Source organism: Rhinolophus ferrumequinum, chromosome 3 (genome assembly GCF_004115265.2).
Source record: "Rhinolophus ferrumequinum isolate MPI-CBG mRhiFer1 chromosome 3, mRhiFer1_v1.p, whole genome shotgun sequence".
Classification (NCBI taxonomy): Eukaryota; Metazoa; Chordata; class Mammalia; order Chiroptera; family Rhinolophidae; genus Rhinolophus; species Rhinolophus ferrumequinum.
Window position 1 is genome coordinate 96,639,996 of NC_046286.1, and position 25,089 is coordinate 96,665,084.

General features: G+C 40.1%; 2 protein-coding genes across 11 annotated transcripts in view; one reads left to right on the forward strand and one right to left on the reverse strand.

Moving 5' to 3' along the window:
- OPRM1 (opioid receptor mu 1) overlaps positions 1-25,089 on the forward strand; it is a 164,114-nt gene that overhangs the window by 74,084 nt on the left and 64,941 nt on the right. The gene's annotated exons all lie outside the window — the stretch shown is intronic.
- IPCEF1 (interaction protein for cytohesin exchange factors 1) overlaps positions 19,250-25,089 on the reverse strand; it is a 149,938-nt gene continuing 144,098 nt past the window's right edge. For all 10 annotated transcript variants that reach the window (XM_033094804.1, XM_033094743.1, XM_033094766.1 and 7 more), the window contains one exon: positions 19,250-23,089. In XM_033094804.1, the coding sequence (XP_032950695.1) occupies positions 22,943-23,089 (147 nt within the window). In that variant the 3' untranslated portion in view covers positions 19,250-22,942. The remainder of the gene's footprint in view (positions 23,090-25,089) is intronic.

Here is a 25,089-nt window from a genome sequence, read left to right on the forward strand (position 1 = left end):
AGTGGAGAGAGTCAAGGTCAGTATACTGGAATTGATTATGTCTGATGTGTACAACAGGTATCAGAATCCAGCATAAAAGGTGGGAAGAGGATCAGATGTACCTTGAATTTCATTGGAAAGACTAGGGGCAGGGTTCTGTTTCTCCTACGGGAACTGAAAAATGTTTCTTCTTTATGGTGCATCTCAACTTTATTGAGTTTTCCCCTTATCATCTCTTGTCCTTAAAGTTTCTTTCAACCTGGAGAAAACTGCAAACCAGAAAAATACACAAAAATTTGAACGACTGCAATGCAGATGAACAGCGATCAGCAGCAATGGTCCTTTGAGTGGTTCCATGTCTATATTCACTCTGATCATGTTGACTCACTCTGATCTGGTCACTGCCAAGTCAGAAAGAACCCCTAGTGTATGGGGCCCTGGGAATGCCCCTTTTTAGTTTAGAATTGTCCTTAAAGAAAGGAAGGGTGTTGCTTTGGCTGTAGTGAGGTCTAACATAGCCATAAATCGGTGATAGGCTAATATATTTTCAGAGAAGCAACCAGAGCGAAAGACACTTCAGGATCTTGGCAAATGGGGGTAGTCACTAACAGACCCTAACACCTAGCTTATAGAAATGTAATTAAATGCTTTTCATCTTCCCTACCGTATATGAAACAAAAGACAAGATCTGCAGACCAAAATGGCCAAAGAAAAAGGAGCATGATCCCCACTGCCCACAGTGTTTCACTCCCTGGGGATGACATCTCTTGGCCAAAGCCACACTTGTATCAGCCCACCCTGCAGGAAGATGAAGGAGCGAGTGTGCAGACTCCAGCAACACATTCCCACTCTCAACAGAAAACCAACACAGAGTGTTTGAAACATTGATATGCAAGTCACTCTCAGGCTGTGTGTCAGTTTTCTTCTCAAAGCAATTAGCAATTACCGGCATTTATTCAGTGAGCAGAACTCAGGCAGACAGACACTGACAGTCCATCATTATCACAACAAAAGAACGAAAGCTTTTATCCTCCAGAGGAAGAGAGATTTTAAGAACTCCAACTTGCAGGCTCACTCACTTCCCAGATCTATGATTTATTTTTTTTAAATAATATGAAGTTCAGGCATTTATTTATGAGGAGCTGCTTATAGGTGGTCTTCCCAGGAATCACATGCAACCCCAGAAAGCTCTATGTTAAATCTATTCAAAACATAGATTTAATAGCTCAACCCACAGGGGGTGCTACCTCTACACCTACCACCCTCTTGACTGCATTTTGAGAGAGAGAACACTTTCTGCAAACTTCCTGCAGATTGTTTCCTCTTTGCCACACCCTAACCACTCAACTGCCATTTTGATGTGGTCACACCAATCACTATTAGCCAGGGTCCAATTCTATGCCAATGGTAGACACTGTAAAAGCTAGAATGAACAGATGACTCTTGTATGGTCACAGGTCTTGCGTACTAAATCTACAGTTTGGTCACAACTTTAGTAACGGAGGCAAAGCCAAACTGGAATCATCTACCTCTAGCCCTTACTGCAGGTACTATTTTGGACATAGCATTTACCATTCTGAGCTTTAGTTTAATCTCCTCGTTCATCAAAGGGATAAAACCTACCTCACATAAGAAAAAGATGATATATACAAAGCACACAATACATGGGCATTGTGTATTAATGTCATAAGTAACCAGTTTGTCCCAGTCTTTACCAGCTGGTAAATACAAATATTCTAATGGTAAGCCTCTACCCTCTAAGTCTCAGTGCTATATCCTCCAGTTCCACCACATCTGAAAGTCCAGTCCATTCCATTAATTCCCTCTCTAATTATTCCGACCTAGAGGCCCTGAAAGAGGTGGGGATGTGGAATTCCTAGCAGGCCAGGTGTCTGAAGTTCGTGCACCAGGGCTGCAGCACTATAAAGCTTTCCCAGTCTACAGCCTCTGTTGCTGCTTTGCTTTGCACCTCTCATGACCAAGTTTTATACAAGAAGTCCACATGTAGACCTATGGAGCCTGTAGCACCATGAATTTCTCTTTCCTGGGATGTTTGGGCACTTGAATGGCAGAGAAAATATAAGTAGCCCTATCACACTCACTCTGACCCTGGAATCTGTCCCCTTTAACCTTTGGCCCTCTCTGCCTTACAGTCCCACTGCTATTCTTCTTACTCTGTAGCCTTCTAAGACTCTGCTATTCTTCTTACTCTGTAGTCAAGCCTCATCTGAGGTCCCCAACTCCATAAAATAGATGTGACCTTATCTCAGCCCCAATTGTGGACCAGTTCTTTTTCACAGTTCTCCTAGCTTCTTTACAAGTAGGGGTATGGTTTTGAATTCCTTACACATTCTCTGTCCAGAATAGAGGACCTCCAGCCAGACTAACAGTCTAATCTCTAACACAGCAAAAAACCTGGTCACTAATATGTGTATACATACATACACACACACACACACACACACACACACACATTTACACATGCACACACGTGCACATAAATGAACAGGTAGGCTCAATAAATGGAGTTAATATTATTTTGATTAGTTTTCTATAGAAAGTCAAACTGCTTATGTTTCATTAAACATTTTTCTCACTTCACCCTGTCATTTTGTATCTCAGACTGGCATACCATAACCCCTCTCTCATTTTTGCTCCATCTATATCAATACCTCAAAATCCTTTTCAAACCTCACCTCCTCCACGAAGCCATCCTTAACCACTCCAGCACAGTCTTCTCTTCTTCACTTACGTTTATTATAGTTATTGTCTCTAGTACACATTTTACAATAAATTTCTTCTCAGGAAAGAAGGTAAAGATTAACAAGAACATAGAGTGATTTCTAAGAGTATAAACTGTCTTCTGTTGCACAAACCGGTGAAAGTTTTAAATAAACCTCTTCTTTTGAAGAGCTAAATGAAACTCATTAGAGTCTGGGAGGGCCTGATGACCTACTAGTCAGCACTCATTAGCTGTTTCCATTTCCAAAAAGATGCAATAGGTGTACATTTTCCTATTCCTTTCACAAAATACAACTAACAATTGAAAACAGAAAAACAATAGAGAAAGCTAATTAAATTTAAAAAGGTGGTTCTCTGAAAAGATCAGTAAAATTGACAAACTTCTAGCAAGACTGACAAAGGAAAAAAGAGAGAAAATATAAATTACCAATATCAGGAATGAAACAGGGATTATCTGTATAGACCATGCAGACATCAAAAGGATAATAAGGAGATATTATAAACAACTCAACAGAAATAAATTTGGCAACTTAAAGTAAATAGACCAATTTCTCAAAAATCACAAAGAACTGCAACTCACCCAACATGAAGTAAATAATTTGTATGCCTTGCAAATATTAAGTAAATAGAATCTGTTACTTTAAATTACAAAAAAAAAGACATTCAAGCCCAGATATTTTCACCAGAGAATTCTACCAAACTTTTAAAGAGGAATTAACACCAATTTTACACAATTTCTTCCAAAAAATAGAAGAGGGGAAAATACTTCCCAATTTACTTTCTGAAGATACTATTACACAGATACAAAAAACAAACAAACAGATAAAGACAGAAAAAAAAAAACATAGACCAATATTCTTCATAAATATACATGTGAAAATTCTTAATTCTTATATTAGCAAATAAAGTTCAGCAATACATAAAAAGAAGTACACATCATGATCTTCAAATTGGATTTATTCCAGGAAGGCAAGGCTGATTCAATATTCAAAAATCAATCAAGAAATTCACCATATCAACAAACCAAAGAAAACTCACATGAGTATATCAATTGACACAGAAAATTCATTTGACAAAATTCAATACCTACTCATGATAAAACTCTCAGAAACATAAAAATAAATCGGAACTTATTCAACTTGATAAAAAATATCTACCAAAAATCTGCAGTTAACATTATACATAATGGTGAAAGGCAGAATGCCCTGCCCCTAAGATAGGGAGAAAAGCAAAAATGTCCACTTTAACCACTATTATTCAACATATTGCTGGAAGTTATAATAAAAAAGAGAAATAAATAAAATCCATACAGATCAGAAAGGAAAAAAAGGAAATTTCCCATTTGCAGATGTGTAAAAAAATCCCAAGGAATGTTTAACAAGAAAAATCTCCTAGAACTAATAAAAGATCAGCAAAATCACAGGCTTTAGGATAAATATATATACCCCCCCAAAAAAATCAACTATATTTCTATATACTTACAATGGACAAAAGGACACTAAAGTTAAAAATAAAATACCACCTATAATCACTCAAAAAAAAAAAATACTCAGGTGTTAATCTAACAAAAATGTACAAGACTTATATGCCAAAAACTACAAAACATTGATCAAAGAAATCTAAGTAACTAGAGAGACATACCTTGTTCATAGGTTAGATGTCTCAATATCACAAAAATATCAATTCTGATTTCCAGTCAAGATGGCAAAGTAGGTAAACGCTGTGCTTACCTCCTTTCACAACCACATCAAAATTATAACTAAACTACAGAACAACCATCATTGAGAATCACCTGAAGTCTAGCTGAACCGAAGCCCTACAACTAACGACGTACAGAAGGCACCTCGAGACTAGTAGTAAGGGCACAGATACAGAACCAGCTAGTTTCACACCCACCTGTGACCATTAAAAATAAGGAGGGATATCTTGACTGCAAAGGTTTCCCCCAGAAGATCAAGGGGTCCCAGCCTCACTCCAGATTCCCCAGTCTAGGGTTCCAATGCCAGGGAGAGAAGTCCCCATAATTTCTGACTGTGAAAACCAGCAGAGATTGCAGCTGGGATGAAGGTGGCTGCAGTTGTAAGTGCTCCTCTTAATGGGCCCTTTGCATAAACTTACGCATTGACGGACTCACTCACTCTGAGCTCCAGTGTTGGGGCAGTAGTTCAAAAGGTATCAGGGACATACGGGAAGGAACTGAGTTGTCTGGCTTCAGAGGGCCAGATGTGGCAGCTTTCTCCCAGAGGGATGAGCTGGTAGAAGCCACCATTTCTTTGTTGGGCCCTCCCCACTCCCAGCATGCAAACACAGGTGGCCACCCTATCTGAGTCTCCATCAACCTAAATAACACAATTGGTTCACCCTGCCCAGGTGATTCCAGGAGACCCTGCCCCACACAATTTTCAGGCACACCCAAGATGCTTCCAGTGGCTTCTCCATACAAACACCCTGTCTTGGCATATGCTGCAGACTTTCCTAAAATCTCTCAAAGGTTCACAAAACCCAAACAAGTAGCACCTGGCTTTGGCACGTCCTATACCTCTTGCTGAGTTGCCCTAACATTGGCACTAGCGCTGCCCATCTTGGTTCACAGCTTGGCCTCTTGAGGCACTTCCAAGCACAGCACAGGTGGCAGCCATCTGCAGATTGCTTTGTGGTTCATGCCAGGTGGCCCCAGGCAGGAAACAGGCTGTGGCTGAACTTGGTCTGCAGCAGGGCCCCTCCCAAGAAGTCATGGGGCTGGCACGTCCAGAGGCCTGCTTCAGACATAGCCAGAGCATCATTTGGCCATCTCCAAGGATGACACACTCAAAGGGAAGACTAGGCAGGTACCAGAGCCCAGCTAAAGTGAATCCTGCTCTGTAGGTTCAGCCCCACTACCACAGCTCCTCTACTGTAGTCATGGCTAGTCCTCACAAACAAAGAGCCTCAGGGTAAATCCTTTCCACTGACATGCAAACAGCAACCAAGACTCAACTACACTAGGAGGGCACTCACAACCCACAAAATGGACACACCTGGGGCACCCCACTCTGATGACCAGAGGAGACTGTGCAACCTGGGCCCCACAGGATACCCACTACATGAAGCCATTCTACTAAGACTAGATGTATAGCAGCCCTATCTAATATATAGAAACAAACACAGTGAGGTAGCCAAAATGGGGAGAAAAAGAAAGATGTCTCCAAATAACAGAATAGAACAAAGCTCCAGAAAAATAACTAAACAAAATGGAGATAAACAATCTACTAGATACAGACTTCAAAACACTGGTTATAAGGATGCTCAATGATCTCAGGAAGAACTTCAACAAGGAGATAGGAAACATAAAAATAAGTGATAGGAAACATAAAAATAGAGATAGGAAACATAAAAGAAACAGTCATAAATAAAGAATACAATAACTGAAAGGAAGAATACATTAGAGGGAATCAACAGATTAAATGAAGCAGAGAACAAATCAACGATTTAGGAGATAAGATAGCAGAAAACACACAAACAGAACAGCAAAAAGGAAAAAGAATAAAAAAAATTAAGACGGTTTAAGGGGCTTCGGGGACAACATCAAGAATACCAACTTTTGCATCATAAGGGTACCAGAAGGAGAAGAGAGGGAGCAAAGAATTGAAAGCCTATTTGGAGAAATAATGATGGGAAACTTCCCTAACCTGGTGAAGGAAATCGACGTAGAAGCCCAGGAAGCACAGAGAGTCCAAAATAAGATGAACCCAAAGAGGCCCACACCATGACCCATCATAAATAAAATGCAAAAGGTTAAAGACATAGAAAGAATATTAAAAACAGCAAGAAAAAAGCTGTTAGTTAACCTACGAGGGAGCTCCCATAAGACTGTCAGCTGATTTCTCAACAGAAACTTCGCAGGCCAGAAAGGATTGACAGAAAATCTTCAAAGTAATGAAAAGCAAGGACCTACAACCAAGATTACTCTACCCAGCAAAGTTATCATTTAGGATCAAAGGACAGATTAAGAGCTTCCCAGACAAGAAAAAGCTAAAGGAGTTCATCACTACCAAACCAATATTACAAGGACTCTTACAGGGACTTCTTTAAGACAAAAAAATAAGAAAAATAAAATAAAAAATGTGAATAATAAAATGGCAAAAATTACATATCTATTAACAATTACTTTAAATGTAAATGGACTAAATGCTCCAATCAAAAGATAAGGTAGTTGAATGGATAAGAAAATAAAACCTTTACATGTGCTGCCTAAAAAAGACTCACCTCAGATTGAAAGACACACACAGACTGAACGTAAGGGGATGGGAAAAGATATTTCATGAAAATGGAAATGAAAAAAAGAAAGCTGGGGTAGCAGTACTTATACCAGACAAAGTGGACTTGAAAACAAAGGCCATAACAAAAGACAATGAAGTAACGCGTAATCCCATTTCTGGGTATTTATTTGAAGAAACCCAAAACACTACTTCAAGAGGACATGTGCATCCATATATTCATTGCAACATTGGTTACAATAGCCAAGATGGGGAGGTAACCTGGGTATCCGTTGATGGGTGAAAGTATAAAGAGGAGGTAGTACGTATATACAATAAAATATTGCTTGGCCATGGAAGGGAATGGGTTCTTGCAATCTGCATCAGCATGGATGGACCAGGAGGGTATTATGCTGAGTGGAGTATGTCAGACAACGGAAGACAGAGGCACTGTGATTTCACTTATATGTGGAATCTAAAGAACCAAATAAACAAACAAACAAAACAGAAACAAACTCATAGATACAGAGAATATTTTGATGGCTGCCAGATGGGAGGGGGCTTGGGGACAGGGTGAAAAAGGTGAAGGCATTAAGTACAAATTGGTAGTTACAAAATAGTTATAGGGATGTAAAGTAAAGCATAAGGATTATAGTCAATAATATGGTAATAACTATGTATAGAGCCACGTGTGTACTACACTAGTCAGGGGATCACTTTTTATATAAATGTCTAACCACTATGGTATACACCTGAAATTAATACCATATTGAATGTCAAATGCAATTAAAAAATTTTTAAATGAGGGAAAATAGGTGAAGGGGAATAAGAGGTTCAAAGTTCAGGTATAAAACAAATAAGTCTTGGCGATGTAATATACTTGTACAGCATAGGAAATACAGTCAATAATATCATTTAATACCATGGTACAATGTCAGATGGTTGCTAGACTTATCATGGTGATCATCTCTTTAGGTATATAAATGTTGAATAACTATGGTGTACACCTGAAACTAATATAATATTGTATGTTAGCTATATTTTAATAAAAATCTTTTTTAAAAGATGTCAATTCTCACAAATTAATACATATATTTAGTGAAATTCCTATCAGTATTTCTGTAAGGAGAGTGACATCAGCAAAATGATGAAATAGGAGTTTCCAGTATTCAGTACTCATCCCCTTGAAAAAACATCAATTTAAATAATTATCCATTCTTGAAAATACTTTCATGAGAGATAAGGAATCCAGGTGAGAAATCATCGCACTTGAGTGAAGCACAAAAATAAGAAAAGATGTTCTGAAATAATAGGAAGGATAGTTTCACCTTACCCATTTCACCCTTTCCCCAAACTTGAGCAATGTAGTACAGAGAGAGATACCCTATAAATGGGGAAAGGAGAGTGAAGTAAACACCCAACCTCACTATGGACCACAGCACCAGGCCCATCCCACTGAACCCTGGTCCCAATCCAGCCCCAAAGCTCTAGATTCCAAGCTTGCCCCTGCAGTCCCAGGTTCCAGGCCTACCCCCAGGCTAAAATGATCCCCATGGCTCCAGACAAGCACTGATGGTCCCAGCTTCCAACCTGGTCCTGTAACCCCAGGCTCCAGTGGACTCAGAATCCAGGCTTACCCCAATGGACCCTGTTGTTCTACTGCCCCCCACAGACACAAGCTCAAGGCTTACCCCAGCACTAAGTCAGCCCTCATGAATCCAGGCACCAAGGTAGCCCTGATGAACCCAGGCACCAGAACCACCCACCCGCAGGCCCTGGTATCAGGCCAGCGTGCCTGAGGACTTCAGCAAAAAGCCCACTGGTCAATCCCACCAAAAGACATGTCCAGAGTTTCTGAACAGGCTGACCAGTGAAGGACTTTCTCTGCCAAAGCCAGTCTATAAAGAGGTGCCTACTTCTTCAAATGCACAAACACTGATGCATTAAAATATAACATATAATCAGGAAAACATGACATCACCAAAGGAACAAAATAGAACACCAGCAATTGACTTTAGAAAAATGAAGAAATGTCAACTGCCTAACAAAGAATTTAAAATAATGATCTTAAAGAAGCTCCATAATCTATAAAAGAACACAGATAGACAATGAAATGAAATCAAGAAAACAATACATGAACAAAATAAGAAGTTTAATAAGGAGATAGAAATCAGCAGAAAAATTGGGAAACTTACAAATACGTGGAAATTAAACAACACATTCCTGAACAACCAATGGCTCAAAGAAGACATCAGAAAGGAAGTATAAAAATATATTGAGATAAATGAAAATGGAAAGACAACATACTAAAACTTACGGAATGCAGCAAAAGCAGTTCTAAGAAGGAAGCTGTTTATAGCAATACATGCCTAAATTAAGAAAAAAGATTTCAAATAAACAACCTAACTTTACACCTCAAGAAACAAGAAAAAAGAAAATGTAAGCCTAACGTTAGCAGAGGGGAGGAAATAACAAATATCAAAGAAGAAACAAATGAAAAAGAGGCTAGAAAAACAACAGAAAAGATCAATGAAACTAAGTTGTTTTTTTTAAAAGATAAAATAAGCAAATTTCTAGCTAGTCTAACTAAAAATAATAATAATAATAGAGAAGAGTCAAATAAATAAAATTATAAGTGAAAGAGGAGGCATTACAACTAACATCACAGAAATACAAAGGATCATAAAAGACTATTAAGAACAACTATATGCCAACAAATTGGATAACCTAAAAGAAATGAATAAATTCGTAGAAATAAACAACCTACCAAGACTGAATCAGAAAGAATTAGATAATCTGAAGAGACCAATAAGGAGTAAGGAAATTGAATCAATAATCAAAAACCTCCCAACAAAGAAAAGACCAAGACCTGATGTCTTAATTGGTGAATTCTACCAAATATGTTGTGGCGGGCCAGCCGCCACAAATCGAACAGTACCTGAATGGGGGAGTGGGAATGAAAAGAGACACTCACACAAATGATGATGCGGCTGGTCTTCAGTGATCCTGAAGCACGGAATTTACTTTCCTTTACCAATTTATACCACCTGTGTACGCGCAGCTTAACAATCACGAATGTGCATTACCTCATTGAGAGTAAAATTTTCAACTTTTACATATAAACTACAGACTCACTGAAACTTCCCAAAAGTCATTATCTCAATGACAAAGCCCACCAATTACCCTGATAATCATCAGTGATCTGTGTCCGGGAACTGGCCTTTCCCACCTCATTCCTCAGCAGCTTGCAAGCACCCTCCAGGTGCAGGCAGAGACAATGCCTCAGGAGCTAAAACTGAGCCAGTCTGCAAGGCTTCAGAATAACAAGAAATCATGGCTCCCCACAATATGTAACGAAGAATAAATGCCAATCCTTCTCAAACTCTTCCAAGACAAAGAGGAGGAGGGAACACATCCAAACTCATTTTACAAGACCAGCATTAATTACCCTGATACCTAAGCCAGGCAAAGACACTACAGAAAAAGGAAATTATAGGCCAATATCTCTGATTAACATAGATGAAAATATCCTCAACAAAATACTAGCAAACAAAATTCATCAGCACATTAAAAGGATCATACGTGAGGACCAAGAGGGATTTATCTTTGGGATACACAAATGGTTCAACCATATACAAATCAATAAATATGACACATCACATTAGCTGAATGAAGGAGAAAAATCATATGATCATCTCAATCGATGCAGAAAAAGCATTTGACAGAATACAACACCCTTTCATGATTAAAACAAAACTCTCAACAATGTGGGTATAGAAAGAATGTACCTTTCAATGTGGGTATAGAAAGAATGTTGCCTGTATATTGCATAATACAGGCAATATATGGCAAGTCCATACCTAACATCATACTCAAAGGTTGAAAGCTACATGCTTTTCCTCTAAGATCAGGAACAAGATAAGAATGCCCAGTCATGTCACTTCTATTTTATATAGTACTGAATGTCCTAGACAGAGCAATTAGATAAGAAAAAGAAATAAATGTCATCCAAATTAGAAAGAAAAAAGTAAAATAGTCTCTGTTTGCAGATAACATGATTTTGTAGACAGAAAATCTTAAAGACTCCACCCAAAAAAAAATGGTTAGAAATAATAAATGAATCTACTAAATTTGCAGGATACAAAATCAACTTTAAAAATCAGTAGCAGTCATAGCATATACTAACAATGAACAATCTGAAAAAGAAATTAATAATCCCATTTATAATAACATCAAAAACAATAAAACATTTAGGAATAAATGTAACCAAGAAGGTGAAAGATCTGTACACTGAACACTATAAAACATTGATGAAAAAACCGAAGACACAAATAAATGGAAGATATCCTATTTTCATAAATTGAAATAATTAATATTGTTAAAATGTCCAGACTACCTAAAGCTAGGAACAGATTCGATGCAATTTCTTTCAAGATTCCAATGACATTTTTCACGGAAATATGAAAAATAATCCTAAAATTTGTATGGAACCACAATAGATCCTGAATAGCCAAAGCAATCTTGAGCAAAAAAGAACAAAGCTGGAGGCATCACACTACATGATTTCAAAATATACTACTAACCATATGGTACTAGGCATAAGAATAGACCTATAAACCAATGGAACATAGTGAAGAGCCCCAAAATAAATCCACGCATTTAGAATCAGCGGATCTTCAACAAACATACAAAGAACACACAATGGGGAAAAGACAGCCTTTTCAATAAACGGTAGTGAGAAAACTGGATGCCTCCATGCAGAAGAATGAAACTGGAGCCTTGTCTTACACCATACACAAAATTCAACTCAAAATGGATTAAAGTCCTGTCACTGTAAAACTACTAGGAAAAAAATAAAAAAATAAAAAACATAGGCAAAAATCCTCTTGACATTAATTAGTCTACGCAATGATTTTTGGATATGACCCCGAAAGCAAGGCAGCAAAAGTTAAAAATAGACAAATAGGATTGTATCAAAATAAAAATCTCTGCACAGCAAAGGAAACAACCAACAGAGTGAAGAGTGAAAACATATGAAATGGGAGAAAATGTTTGCAAACCATACATCCGATAAGGGGTTAAAACCTGAAATATATCAGGAATGCAAACAACTCAATAGCAAGAAAACACGTAACCCAATTTAAAAAATGGGCAAAGGACCTGAATAGACATTTCACAAAAGAAGACATACAGAGATAGTCAATAGGTATATGAAAAAATGTTTACTATCACTAACCATCAGAAGAACACAATTCAAAACCACAATTAAATAACACTTCACACCTGTTAGAATGGCTATGATCCAAAAGACAAGAGTTAAGTGCTGATGAGATTGTGGAGAAAAGGGAACCCTTGTACACTGCTGGTGGGTATGTAAGTTGGTACATTTACAAAATGTACTAATAAAAGGATGGAGTTTCCTCAAAAAATCAAAAACAGAATGATATTTACAATCCAGAAATCCTACTCCTGGACATACTCACATATCCAAAAGAAATGAAATCAGTATCTTGAAGAGATACCTGTACTTGCATGTTTAATTGCAGCATTATTTACAATAGCCAAGATATGGAATCAACCTGAGTGCCCACTGATTGATGAATGGATTTAAAAAAAAGTGAGATATAGATAGATAGATAGATAGATAGATAGATAGATAGATAGATAGATAGATAGATAGATAGATGATAGATAGGAATATTATTCAGCTTAAAAAAGAAGAAAACCCTGTCATTTGTGACAACATGGATGAGCCTGGAGGACAGTATGCAAAGTGAAATAAGCTAAGCAAAGATAAGAATGGTGATCACCAGGAGCTAGGGGGCAGGGAGATGTTAGGTAAGGGGTACAAAGAATCCACAGAATATGATAGAGCCACTGAATCCCACATGTACCCGGCCTCATTTCTTTGGCCACACAGTGGGCTGCTTGTCTAAGGTGATTGTCTTAGCTCGGGCTCCTGTAACAACATACCATAAACTGGGTGGCTTATTTCTCACAGTTCTGGAGGCTGGAAATTTGAGATCAGGGTGCCAGCATGGCGGGGTTCAAATGAGAGCCTCTGGGTTGCAGACTCCTGACTTCTCGTTGTGTCCTCACCTGAAGGAGGTAGAGTGAGCTAGCTCTCTGGCCTCTTCTTATTATCACGTCCATAAGGGCTCCACCTTCATGACATAATTAGCTCACAAAGGCCCCACTCCCAAATACCATCACATTGGGGATTAGATTTCAACATAGGACTTTTGGTGAACACAGACATTTAGTCCATGACAGTGGTGTTACATGGGATCCTGTGCATAGATCTCGTGTGAGCCCTTCAATGGCCGTGGTGGCTGAGGCACTATAGAAAAGAAAGGCAAATCCACACGTGAATCCTTGCCAATCCTAGTCAGGATGAAACATTGCCTTTTCCCAGACAGAAGATGTCGCATCCAGCATGACATGGGGAGAGAGAAGGACAGCGCAGGGTTAAGAAAAGACAGTAGCCAGTAATAGAGTGCAAGCATGGGCGAAGGGGAACAGTCTCAGGGACTGAACCCTGAATTGGGCCAATGTGTAGTTATTATTGGTCAACTTCTAAAGAGGTAACGATTGTTAATCTCAAGATCTGTGTGTTGGTAGCCTGCTGGCTGTCTTTCCGAAAGTTACCATTGTGTCCCAGCTTGTACTTTGCCTTCACACACACGCACATCTCCAAGGAATCCATTAAAGGGGAGGGACCGATATAATTCCATCAGGCCTCAGTTTGCTGAGGCACTCCCTTGTGAAATCCTGAGAAGAGCGCAGGGGAACAAACGGTTTGGCATCAAAAGGCAACAGGAAGACATCCAACCTAGTCACTTTGCCAACGAGTGGCTGCTTGGTCTCCTCAAAGCATGATACCTTTTTGGGACTCAGCTTTGGTTTTGATATTAGTGGACAAGACATTCAGCAGTAGCAGTCGCTCTCAGGTTTGGTGAGGGAGCATGTCATGCGGGGCAGCACGCAGGGTCTCTAGTCCCACTCCCCACATAAAAACGCAGGACATGGTAAAACCAAAAAGAAACACCCACGGAGCCATAGATAGGGGAGTCACTATATTCTCGCTGGCAGCTGGGTTGGAAACACAGGAAGCAGAAACCACACTATCCACAACCTGCCGTCCACATCTGTCTGCCAACCCACCTCACTTGCTAGCTGCAATCCGCTGTGCTAACTGCAATCTGCTTTTGCTAGCTCAGCCACCATCTTCTTGGTAGCCCCCATTTTCTGCTAGCATAGCCACAGCAGTTATATTCATGGCCAATGGCTCACTGGTTACAGCTGACGGCCAACTAGCCACAGCTGATGGCCTCCAATCTCAGTTGATGGCCATTTACTACCTGAGCCAGCATCTTTCCACGTGAGGCCGAAAGCCTGGAAACTGCACTCGTGGCTCTGTCCCCACAGAGCGTATGTTTTAGGTTCATGGTTAGCCTCCATCTCTGCCCCCATGCTGTCTCTGCTCACGAGCCCATTGTGTAAGTCCTGGGGTGGCCCATGACGGAGGCTGGTAGGTACCAACAGGCTGACTCATCCTGTACACTGGTTGTTTAGTGCTTCTTTTGAAATGGATGCTCTCTGGCGGGTTAATAGGCCCACCAAGCACAATGCTTCTTTCTTACTGGTACAAGTGCAACATACAATAAGGTGTCCTTTCAATGACATGTTCTGGCTTTCTCCAGGCAATTGGACCCCAAATATTTCACATATGTATTTGGCAGGTCCCTGAAACTTTGCAGGATTTATCTCTTCCTTTCTGGAGCTCCTGTGTGCAATCATAGCGTCAAGAGCACTGCCCATTGCTTATTACATGATAATACCAACATAGTGGACCGCTGTGGTGGAGGTTCAAATGGTCCCAGTCCCTCCTGACTGTATTGTGACACATAACAGGAGAATTATACAGACCTGGGACAAGATCGTAAATGTGGGTCTATTGCATAGAAATAGAAAATGCTTCTTGTCATGCAGAGTGTCATGCGGGGCCTCTGGTCCCTCTCCCCACATAAGAACACAGGATACGGTGAGGCCAAAAAGGAACACCCATGGAGCCATAGATAGGGGAGTCATACCACTATATTCTCACTGGTGGCTGGGTTGGAGACACAGGAAGCAGGAGCCACACTGTCCACAACCCACACTGTCCTAACTGCAATCTGCGCTTGCTAGCTTAGCCACCATCTTCTTGCTAGCCCCCAGCTTTCTGCTAGCGTAGCCACAGCAGTTATATTACTGGCCAATGGCTCACTGGTTACAGCTGATGGCCAACTAGTCACAGCTGACTGCTATCTACTACCTGAGCCAGCACCTTTCAACGTGAGGCCGAGAGCCTGGAAATTGCTCTCTGGGGTTCTGTCCCCACACTTCTGATCCTCTGTCATGATGGATATTGAAAAATAAGGCACTTAGCTAGCCAAAGTCTATGTACTTGAGGCTGTAATCTGCTCTGGTAAAGATACCACATCCAACACAGCAGCTACAGTTGGGATATAACTTGGTTAAGTTTGCAAGAATCCACTAATCCTTGATTTTTGCCATAATCCTTGATTTTTCAGGAACCAAACTGGTAAAATTGCATAGGCCTGAATAGGGACAACTACCCTTGTCCCTGAAAGTCTTTTATGGTGACACCAATCCCTACCATTCCCCTTGGACACAATATTGGCTTTTACTTACTATCTTTCCTGAAGGAGGCCACTTCAGGGACTTCTGTTGGCCTCTCTTTGACCAATTATTACTGGTCAAAAAACTGAAATGAATGTTCTTCCACCTGTTATAAGTATGGCCATTCTAATTTTTTATTTAGAAACCAGAGAACATAGGCCATTTATCTCTTGACCTGTATGTGCCCCTATCCTCCCCTAACATAAGGTAGTTCATAATATTTGGGGGTGATTCCTGGGAACCAGCAATACTTTGGACCCTGTATCCAAGTTGGCTTCCCATACATCCTGTCTCTAGGAACATCCTTTTCTATTAGCAATCTCCAAAGATCCATACGGCCAGCGCAAGCCCCAGGCTGTCATTCCGACCTTACTGCCCATGGCAGTAATTCTGACTACCTTGTTTATAACTGTTAAGTGTTGCCATCTGGACTCAGGCAGCCACTGTACAAGGCCACGCTGGTTTAGGATGGAGAGCATAACAACCTTCTGGCTAAGTGGCTGTCATTTAGCTGAGGACAATTTTCTGGAAAAGGGAGGACGCTGTTAGCTGCAAAACCTCATCGCAACTGAAGGATAAAAGCTCTAGCGGGGTGAACAGATTTAAGCAGGCACCCACAGCAATAACCTTTGGCACTAGGAAAATAACTGGCTAAATAGGCAGGCACCCTGCTCACCTGGGAATTCTGTCCCTTCACTCTGGACAGAACCGCCAAGACAGGCTCAGCAGAGACTATGACTCCCTAAACTTTGTGACTGGAAAACAGCAGAGCGGCATGAAGGGATTATCTACAAATACAGGTTTGCTTATTTTTCAAAAGAAAAGACAAATGTAATGCTCAGATTGTGGTTTGTAAGAGCCAGGACCTATGGGAATTCTCTCCTTCCTCTTTCTTGGGAGAGGAGCTGTGACTTAGCCAAAGCCCTCGGTCAAGTGGACGTGGCAGAGAAGCTCATAAAACTAAGATAGTCAGACTTAAATTATCCTTTGCTTATGATACTTGACTCTGAAACGTGACTTTCTAATGCTCTGTCTTTAAATGCAGGTATTGTAAAACCTGATCTGTTAAAATACCATACCTGTTCCGCCTGTGTACATGATTTTGAAAGCGAGGAATTATTTTGCTTTTTTCTGCATTTTACCTCTCTTATGATGATCTTTATGTTGAGGAAATCTAACTCAAGTCACATAACATGACAAAGGACTTTCATGCTTATAGTTAAAACTTGGGAATACTGGAATTTCTGGGATAGATGTTTCAGGGAGACTAAGCGGGGTATTTGAAATGGAAGTTTTTCATAGGCAGAATAACAGCCATGCCCTTCTCCCTGGAACCTGTGTATATGTTCCAAAGGGGAATTAAGGTTGCAGATTGAATTCAGGTTGCTAGTCAGCTGACCTTAAAATAGATTTTCCTGGATTATCCAGGTGGGCCCAATATAATCACAAGGGTCTTTAAGAGTCTGAGGAAGGCTTTACAGGAGAAGATGGTGCAGAGATATGGTATTGCTGACTTTGAAGATGGAGGCCGGGGGCCAAGAACGTGGGTGACCTAGAGAGGGCAAGGAAGTATGTTCCCCCCACGCCCAGAGCCATCAGAAGGAACACCATCCTGCCATCACCTTCATTTTAGCCCAAGGAAACCCGTGCTTGACTTCTGACCTCCAGAACTATAAGAAAACACATTTTTTAAGCTGCTAAATCTGTGGTCATTTGTTACAGTAGCAATAGGAAACTAATACAAGATTGTTCTAAAAATCAGGAACATGCTATACCTATGCCTGTTGCTCGTCCCTTTGGTCTAGGATCATTTTTACTGCTTCCATGTGGGAGCCTCGACACACTTGATGGTTGAAGGATGGAGGAAAGAGGATGGAGCTCACATGTAAAGTGAGGATTGGGAGAGAGGTAAAAAAGGACATGGTGTTTTGTAGACAGCAATCGAGTTGGTGTGAATCAAGTTCAAATGCAGGCTAACTTCCTCTAAGCAGTGGATCCAAAATAAAGGTATTTTGTTACGCTAGTTCAATATTTTCTTTGTTCAGTTTTCACAGAAATATCTTGTGTATTTTAAGGAACTTACGTGTCACAGGTTGTAACTTTTATAATCTGCAAATTCTTTTAAATATTACAAAAAAAAAATGTGGGTGCCTACTAATGATAAGGGCTATATAACGTGTCAAATTTTGTGAATCAACCACCATTTTGAAAAACATAAATATAAATATCTCTGTACTAATAAACTCATAAACTGAGGACCACTGGAGAACACCACATCAGTTATTGTTGAAAGAGAGTTCCCCGCAAAATTAGAGCTTTTATTTAAAAATGAAAACATCAGTAGTGTAGACGCTATTATTTTTGTGACTGCCACCAGAGGGCACTATATCCTTTGCAGAAGATAAAACCCCAGCCATGAAACACTTCCTGGGAGTTTTTTCTTTGAAGAAACATTACAGAGCAGAAAATGAACACCAGTAAGTATATTTCAAATTTTTTCCATGTCATTTTACTAGATATATTTTACGTTGTTTTTATTTTAATGTTACAAGTCAACCTCAAAAACATAAAGCAGGAGAAATGAGCCATGACACTTTTCTCAGTTTAGTCCAAGAGGGTAGGTGACAGAGAAGAAAAGCACAATGAAATTAAAGGTGTCATTTCCACATTAACATCTTGCCCCCAAACACCATGAAGTGCTAAAAGTTCCATCCCCATCATGCAAGGACATTAAAATACACAATGATTTAAAATCCTGGTTTTTATTACAGAATGCTAAGCGTCTCCATGGGGCATGCTTCCCCTTTGGACTTAAGATAAAGAAACATCAGTACAGAACAGTTAAGTCTCCTCACAGCAAGAGAAATGGAAGAACTATTTTTTAACATAGAATCCATTTTTAATGTTTTCTCTGTGGTCTGTGGTAGTATGGGGAAGAGTAAAGACGTACAGAAGAGGCAAGGAAATTGCTTCCTGTCTCAAAATATAGAAAAACATGTAGCTGTTCAATATCTTGTTCACTGAGGTGGCCGTCACGCTTTGGGGAGTGGACCTTTCCCCTTCCGCAGACCATTTCAAATGGGTTGTTAAAATCCAGTTGCAGGGGCTTCCCTTTTCAATTTCATATTACAAAAGCTTAGGACGGGCAGTCACCTCCCATTTCTAGGACTTGATTTCTCTTGTGAACTAAGTATACAAAAAATCAGAAGGGAAATAAATGGGCAAACCCCAATCAAACATCATATTCTATTAGACTGAAGAGGAGATACAGCCTGAAACTTCCTTTGCATATGGCCACTTTCCAAAAAATAGTGACTTCTGGAATGGCATCCTCTGTACGTAAATTACTCACCAAGTCTTCTGTGTGGCTGTATCAAAATATTACCTTCCACCGTCACCTCTCTTTAAAAGACTTACAAGTATATTTTCTTTCTATGTTTCACCTCTATGATATTGTTTGTGATTTAAAGGCTATCTGAGGAAATTATCATAATTACAGGAGAAGAAATTGAGAGAGGACGTTAAGGGCCTGACCCCTAGTCACTAAGCTGGGTCTCTGACATAGCCTGACACTCTTTGAAAGGAAAACAAAATAAACGCACTTCATTTCTGATATATGCCTTTCATCCATGGATCTCACAGCATCTAACAAGCAGTATACTTTTCAGAAGGAAGAAAAGAAAGCAGAGAGTAATTATGTTAAGCCCCAACTCACAGTCACCAGGTCACTGCAGAAGGGACAGAAACCTATTTGGCCGATAAGGAAGAGACTGTGCTCAAGGAAAACAGGCCCCCTCAGATTTCAAACGGATGACTTTGCAAAAGCCACTGTGGGTGCACATTTCAGTGCAATGGCATGCACACTCTAAGTCAAACTGATGAGTCCCAACAGGGACTTCTCAAGGTAAAGTAGGAGGGAGGTACAAGTTCAAGTCCTGGAGGCATAACTTCAAGTCCTGGCTGTACCTGAGGCCCTGCCCAGGCACGTCACTTTTCAGATTTTGTTTTCTCCCTCTATCAAAAGTAGTAGTGATAATCCACAGTCACCCCACAAAGACCACTGGGGAGGTGAAGGAGGGAGCCTGAGACACTGATTTGCAAACGACAAAGTGCTACTTAAATAAAAGTCATTGGCTTCACACTGAAATCTTACCCCAAACACAAGCTCTCTTTAAGCTTCCTGGAATCTCTGGAATAGTATTATTTCTAGGCCTTGATGCGATGCTGAGATTGTAGCAGAACTGAGAATTATGAAAAGCAGAAGACCCCCTTCAAATGTGGGAACATCTGATTCAGCATCGCTGCAATGTACCAACCAGTGAGGGTATCACATCAGGCCCCAGTTTGGGTCTACAGACTAACACTAGAAAGAAGAGGTGCTCCCCACAGCCCCAAAGTGGAATCCAACGAAGATCTTAATCCATAGCAGGTGCCACAGATTTGGGCTTGGTTATGCTCAGAGATTCTCTACTTCCCTTCTGAGAGGCCATTCTTCTGGGTCATTCTACAGTCCTCAGACCCTATGTCTACAGGGAAAGAGGAGGCTTCCTTTAGACGTGATGAAACTACCCAAATCCCTTTCAGAGATGACCCAATCCCCAGGAATAAACTGGAACTACGAGGCGACAGCTGAAGCTGGGCACTCACAGAAGCAGCGCCTCCATCCTAACACTACATAAAATAGAGTGAAAGCATTGACAGAGGGGAAAGCACTAACAAGCAGGTGATTTGGGTCCAGACGAGCAGGGTGCAAAATTGTGCAGTTCAGTTTAACTTGCATTTGGGGAGACTCTGCAAAGTAACCACTTTAACTAACAAAGGAAACACTGCTAGCCTCGACTTTGAAAAATAACTGACAGGCTTGATTAAGTACTCTCATGGACCTACTTTGCCTCTGAGTGGTTCTAAAGGAATTTACACTAAAAAGTCAGTTAAATACGTGTTAATGAAAAGCCAAAGTAAAGCACTGAACTGTATTCCCAAGTCCTAGTCAAAAGCTTTTGGAACACTCCAGTTTGGGAAAAACTGTTTTAAAATTTATAGGTTGGTGTTACAAACTAGAGAAAAAATGGTAGAAGAAAACTATGCCATATCCATTACTTATTTCCTCCATTATTCTTTCTCCTTCCCTCAACACCTTGTTTACATTGAATCCTACAAATCAACCTTCTAATAGCTGCCAAGTACAGAAAGAATCAATGATCGTTTCTAGAGTACAAAGATGAAAGCATTGGCCTCATACACCAGACGCTTCAGGGCCCAATCTGAGGACCTAAATGGGTGCTTCTCTCTGGTGCCAACAGTAAGCTCCCCACAGGTCAGGCGCCATCTTCTGCATGGCTGTGGCCTCACCCAGTACGTTCTACTTGGTATAGGTGCTTCTGGACCAAAATGACTGGCCTGGCCTCTCATCTCACAGAAGCTTCCAGTACAACTTGCTTCCTGTTTGTTTTTTTTTCACTTTCCTAAGGCTAACATTGTTTTTTGCTTGCAAAGCATTAAGACTTCTTAGTAAAGCTTGGGGAAATATTCCACAACTATTTCCATTTAGTTTGCAGATAAAATTCAGGCGGTTATTTCCATTTGTGTATCAAGCCACACTTTTACTCTATAAAGAAAACTGTTTTGTTGACAATTTGCTAGCGGTAGGGCCAAAATGGGGTTTTGGTGGGTTCTGGTTATTCTTATGGTGAGAAATATTCATGATGATTATCAAGTGAAGACGTTCATATTGCTCCTCTAATAAAATTAGTTCTCTTTAACCACAGACCCAAACATTTCTATTAGTCTTTACACAAAAGATCCCATTAGTTGTGTTTCATTTGGTTTAGGGTTTGTGGGCATAAATGTCACAAAACTTAAAGTTTATTTACTAGAAGGGATAGTGTAAGATGAAAGTCCTCTTCTGGTGAAGAGAGTGACTTAAAACAGAGAAATCTAAGCCTTCTATGGGGAGGGAAAGAGAGAGAACGTGTGCACATGCAAAAGTGAGAGATGGAGAGAGAGAGACCAGAAAATGAAAGATTATTACTACATGCCCCCCCATTTATCCCACAAGATTTCCTGAGCATTCTTCATACATCACAGTGCAACGTAACAACTCCAATGAAGCAATAATCAATAGTATTTCTATTTTTCTCAAGCAAAAGGTCTACCCTTTGAGAATATGTACTCAGCGAAACATATAATACTGTATCATCTTTTAAAACACTAGTAATTTGACCTTCTATAAATATACTTAAATAACAAACACATTATAGGTAACTACTCACATAGGAGCCAAAGAGACACATAAACATACAAAAATAAAGCAATCATGTTTTAACTCTCTTGTTTTTGTTGGGTGTTATTTTGGAGTAGACATATTAAAACAATTCAGATAACAGAATTATCCTGTCAATATTTATCCTGGGACACCCTGATATAAGTTTATACTGTGCATATTCACCACATCCAAGGAGTAAAGCAGCAAACATTCTTTGCTGGACTTATTACCATCTTCTACAGTGGTTCAGAGAAGCTAGGAGGGAGTAACAGCCTCCAAGTGTAATGAGATAGTTTTCTTTCAGCTGTTCTGCGGAAAGGAAAATTAATCAGAGCCCACCCCCACCTGGGTAAAGTGTGAAAAGGTCAAGCTGTTCTTTAAGTGAGTGGAATATAGACTGCATCTCCTCCTTGAGCTTTCCCACATACCAGTTGTTATGAAGTATTTCTCAACTCATGAAAAAGGCAGGGGATTTTGGTGCCACAAAAGCATTTGTCCTGTTTCAGTTGCTGCTGTAGAAGACATTCCCCCACTCCAAAACACGATTTGGAGAACTCAGCTCCCCAACCAGGTAGAATATGTACATTCTTCTTTTTGGAAAACTGAATGTTTCTATGAATAATTATCCCCAGTAAAAAGTGATCTTTTGTCCACAGAATGTTGTAATTCTCTTGAGAGCAAGGAACAGAAGATAGAGTGCTCACATCCCACCTAGAGCCTGGCATAACCGTGAGCTCCCAGCAGGAACACGAGAACTGTTCACCTGGACCCGATCACTCCAGTCTTGAAGGAAGCGCTCCACCTGGGAGGAGTCCTGCTGCCATTGATGCTGGTCCTCACCTGGGCTGCATTTTTACAGAGGGAGCTCATGCTTGAGGAACTGGTCTCAGTTTTCCTTTCAAGGAAAAAATGTAAGCTCTTGCAGCATCTTGAAGAGTTGCTGGGGTTCAGAAGGGGAGAGAATCCTGGCTTGTTCTCAACTAGAATTTTCAACAGAGGTGCAGGAAGGTGGTTCCTCGAGTCCCTAGGGGGTGCCTTAAGAGGTGGACGTGGGGTCCTGCTGCTGCTGATAAATGTCCTGAATCAGCAAGGTGTTCATGACTTTCCACTCCCTGTACTTCCTGGCTGTCAGCTTCGGATCATCCAGCAACTGGTTAATCATTGCCAAGTCGTGTTCTTTACACTGTCCAAAGAGAAAACAAGGGGGAGCGGGGGCGGGGGGAGATAATGTAGTGAGTATCTTAATGTCAAAAAACCATCTTCAGCCCTTTTACAAACGAATGCACCCATGCATTCATAAAATTACCCAAGTGTTTTACACATTAATATTCAAATCCCTGCAACAATCCTAAGAAAGATGGCAAGACATCCATTGACATATGCTAGCCACAAAGAAGTTAAGTATCCTACCCAATGGAAAAAGTAGGCACATCGCCAGGTCTTCTACGTTGCTCTTGCCCGATTGATCTGTTACTCCACACCACAATAATATTTCTATCTCACTGTGAGCATTATTCCTCCTGAAACTCAGAATTAATAACCACTTCATTGACCATCCAACTGCACTAAGTAAAATTGAGACACAGTAGTTTCCCTACGACATATAAATCTTGTTTATTTTTTTATCATCTTAATTTTTAATAAACCACACACATTTATTTAATTAATATATGCAGAATAAATAGATAGGCCATCTTTTTCTTTAAAGAAAAGACGACTAACCTTCCGTGAAAACAGTATGTATTGCAATGATGCTAACAGAGTAAACGATCTATTCATATTATTTCACCCTGCCTCCTCTGTAGCCAATGACACACAGTTCTGAAATGTGGGGCTCAGGTTAAGGAAGTTTTGTGTAGTCAAGAAATGGAGTAAAAATAAAATACGACAATCTCTACATTCAAAAACAGTCATTCCATCCTGACAATTTTTATCTCAAATCTTTCTTGTTCCCTCTATCCCTATGACCATCACCCTAATTTCAGGTATAAAGTCCAATCTGCTGCTACAGCCTCCCAAGTGAGTAACTGCCTCTAAGCCCCTCTTTAAATCCACCCTCCTCATGACAATGCAAGGGTCCACCTAAAATGCTGAGTCCTTTTAATGGTTCCCCTTTATTTTTTTTTATTTTTTATTAAATTTATTGGAGTGACATTGGTCAGTAAAATTATATAGGTTTCAAGTGTCCATTTCTATAATACATCATCTATATATTGAATTATGTTTACCACTCAAAGTCAAATCTCCTTCCATCACTATATATTTGACCCTCTTTTTCCTCTTCTACCATTCCCCCTCCCCCCCTTACCCTCTGGTAACCACTCAACTGTTGTCTGTGTCTATGAGTTTTTGTTTGTCTTGTTTATTTGTTGCTTTCAGTTTTAAATCCCACATGAGTGAAGTTATATGGTTCTTGACTTTTTCTGTCTGACTTATTTCACTTAGCATGACAATCTCAAGACACATTCCTATTGTCGCAAATGTCGCAGTATTTCATCTTTTCTTATGGCTGAGCAATATTCCATTGTATGTACGTACCACATATTCTTTATCCAATCATCCATCAAAGGACACTTCAGTTGTCACCATGTCTTGGCAAGGTTTCTTGGACCTGAGCTCCATTTGCTGATCCTCTTTCTTCTTATTTTCCACTCTAACAGTGTTCATGTTAACTTTCTCCCCGCACAATGCTAGCTCACATTTCCATGATGTTGTGCCATATGAAGAAATTTCCTCACCTTTCTTCACCTGATGAACTCTAATTCCTAGAGTTGCTTTCAAATGCAACACGTTCCAATCTCTCTCTACCAGATTTTACTGTGACTTATAAATCTATACTCACTTCGAGAATCATATTCTTCAGAAAGTCTTCTCTGAACCCCCAAATTGGACTTAGAAGCTTTCTCAATGCTCTCATGCCTTCCAACGCTTAGAGCCCTCTTATAACTTAACCAGATTATGTTCAGATACTCATGGCTCTGTCATGCCGCTTACTCTAAACTTCTTAAGGAAGGTTGACAATAAACCTATTGTGTTCATCCCTGTATTCCTTGCACCTCACATGATGCTGAGTGACAGGCAGATATTCAATGCATGTTTATCATTGCACCAATGTCTCTGCCTACCCCCAGGATGGCATGTGTGGAGCTAAAAAGTCATAACCATGCTCAATGGTCACAGTTC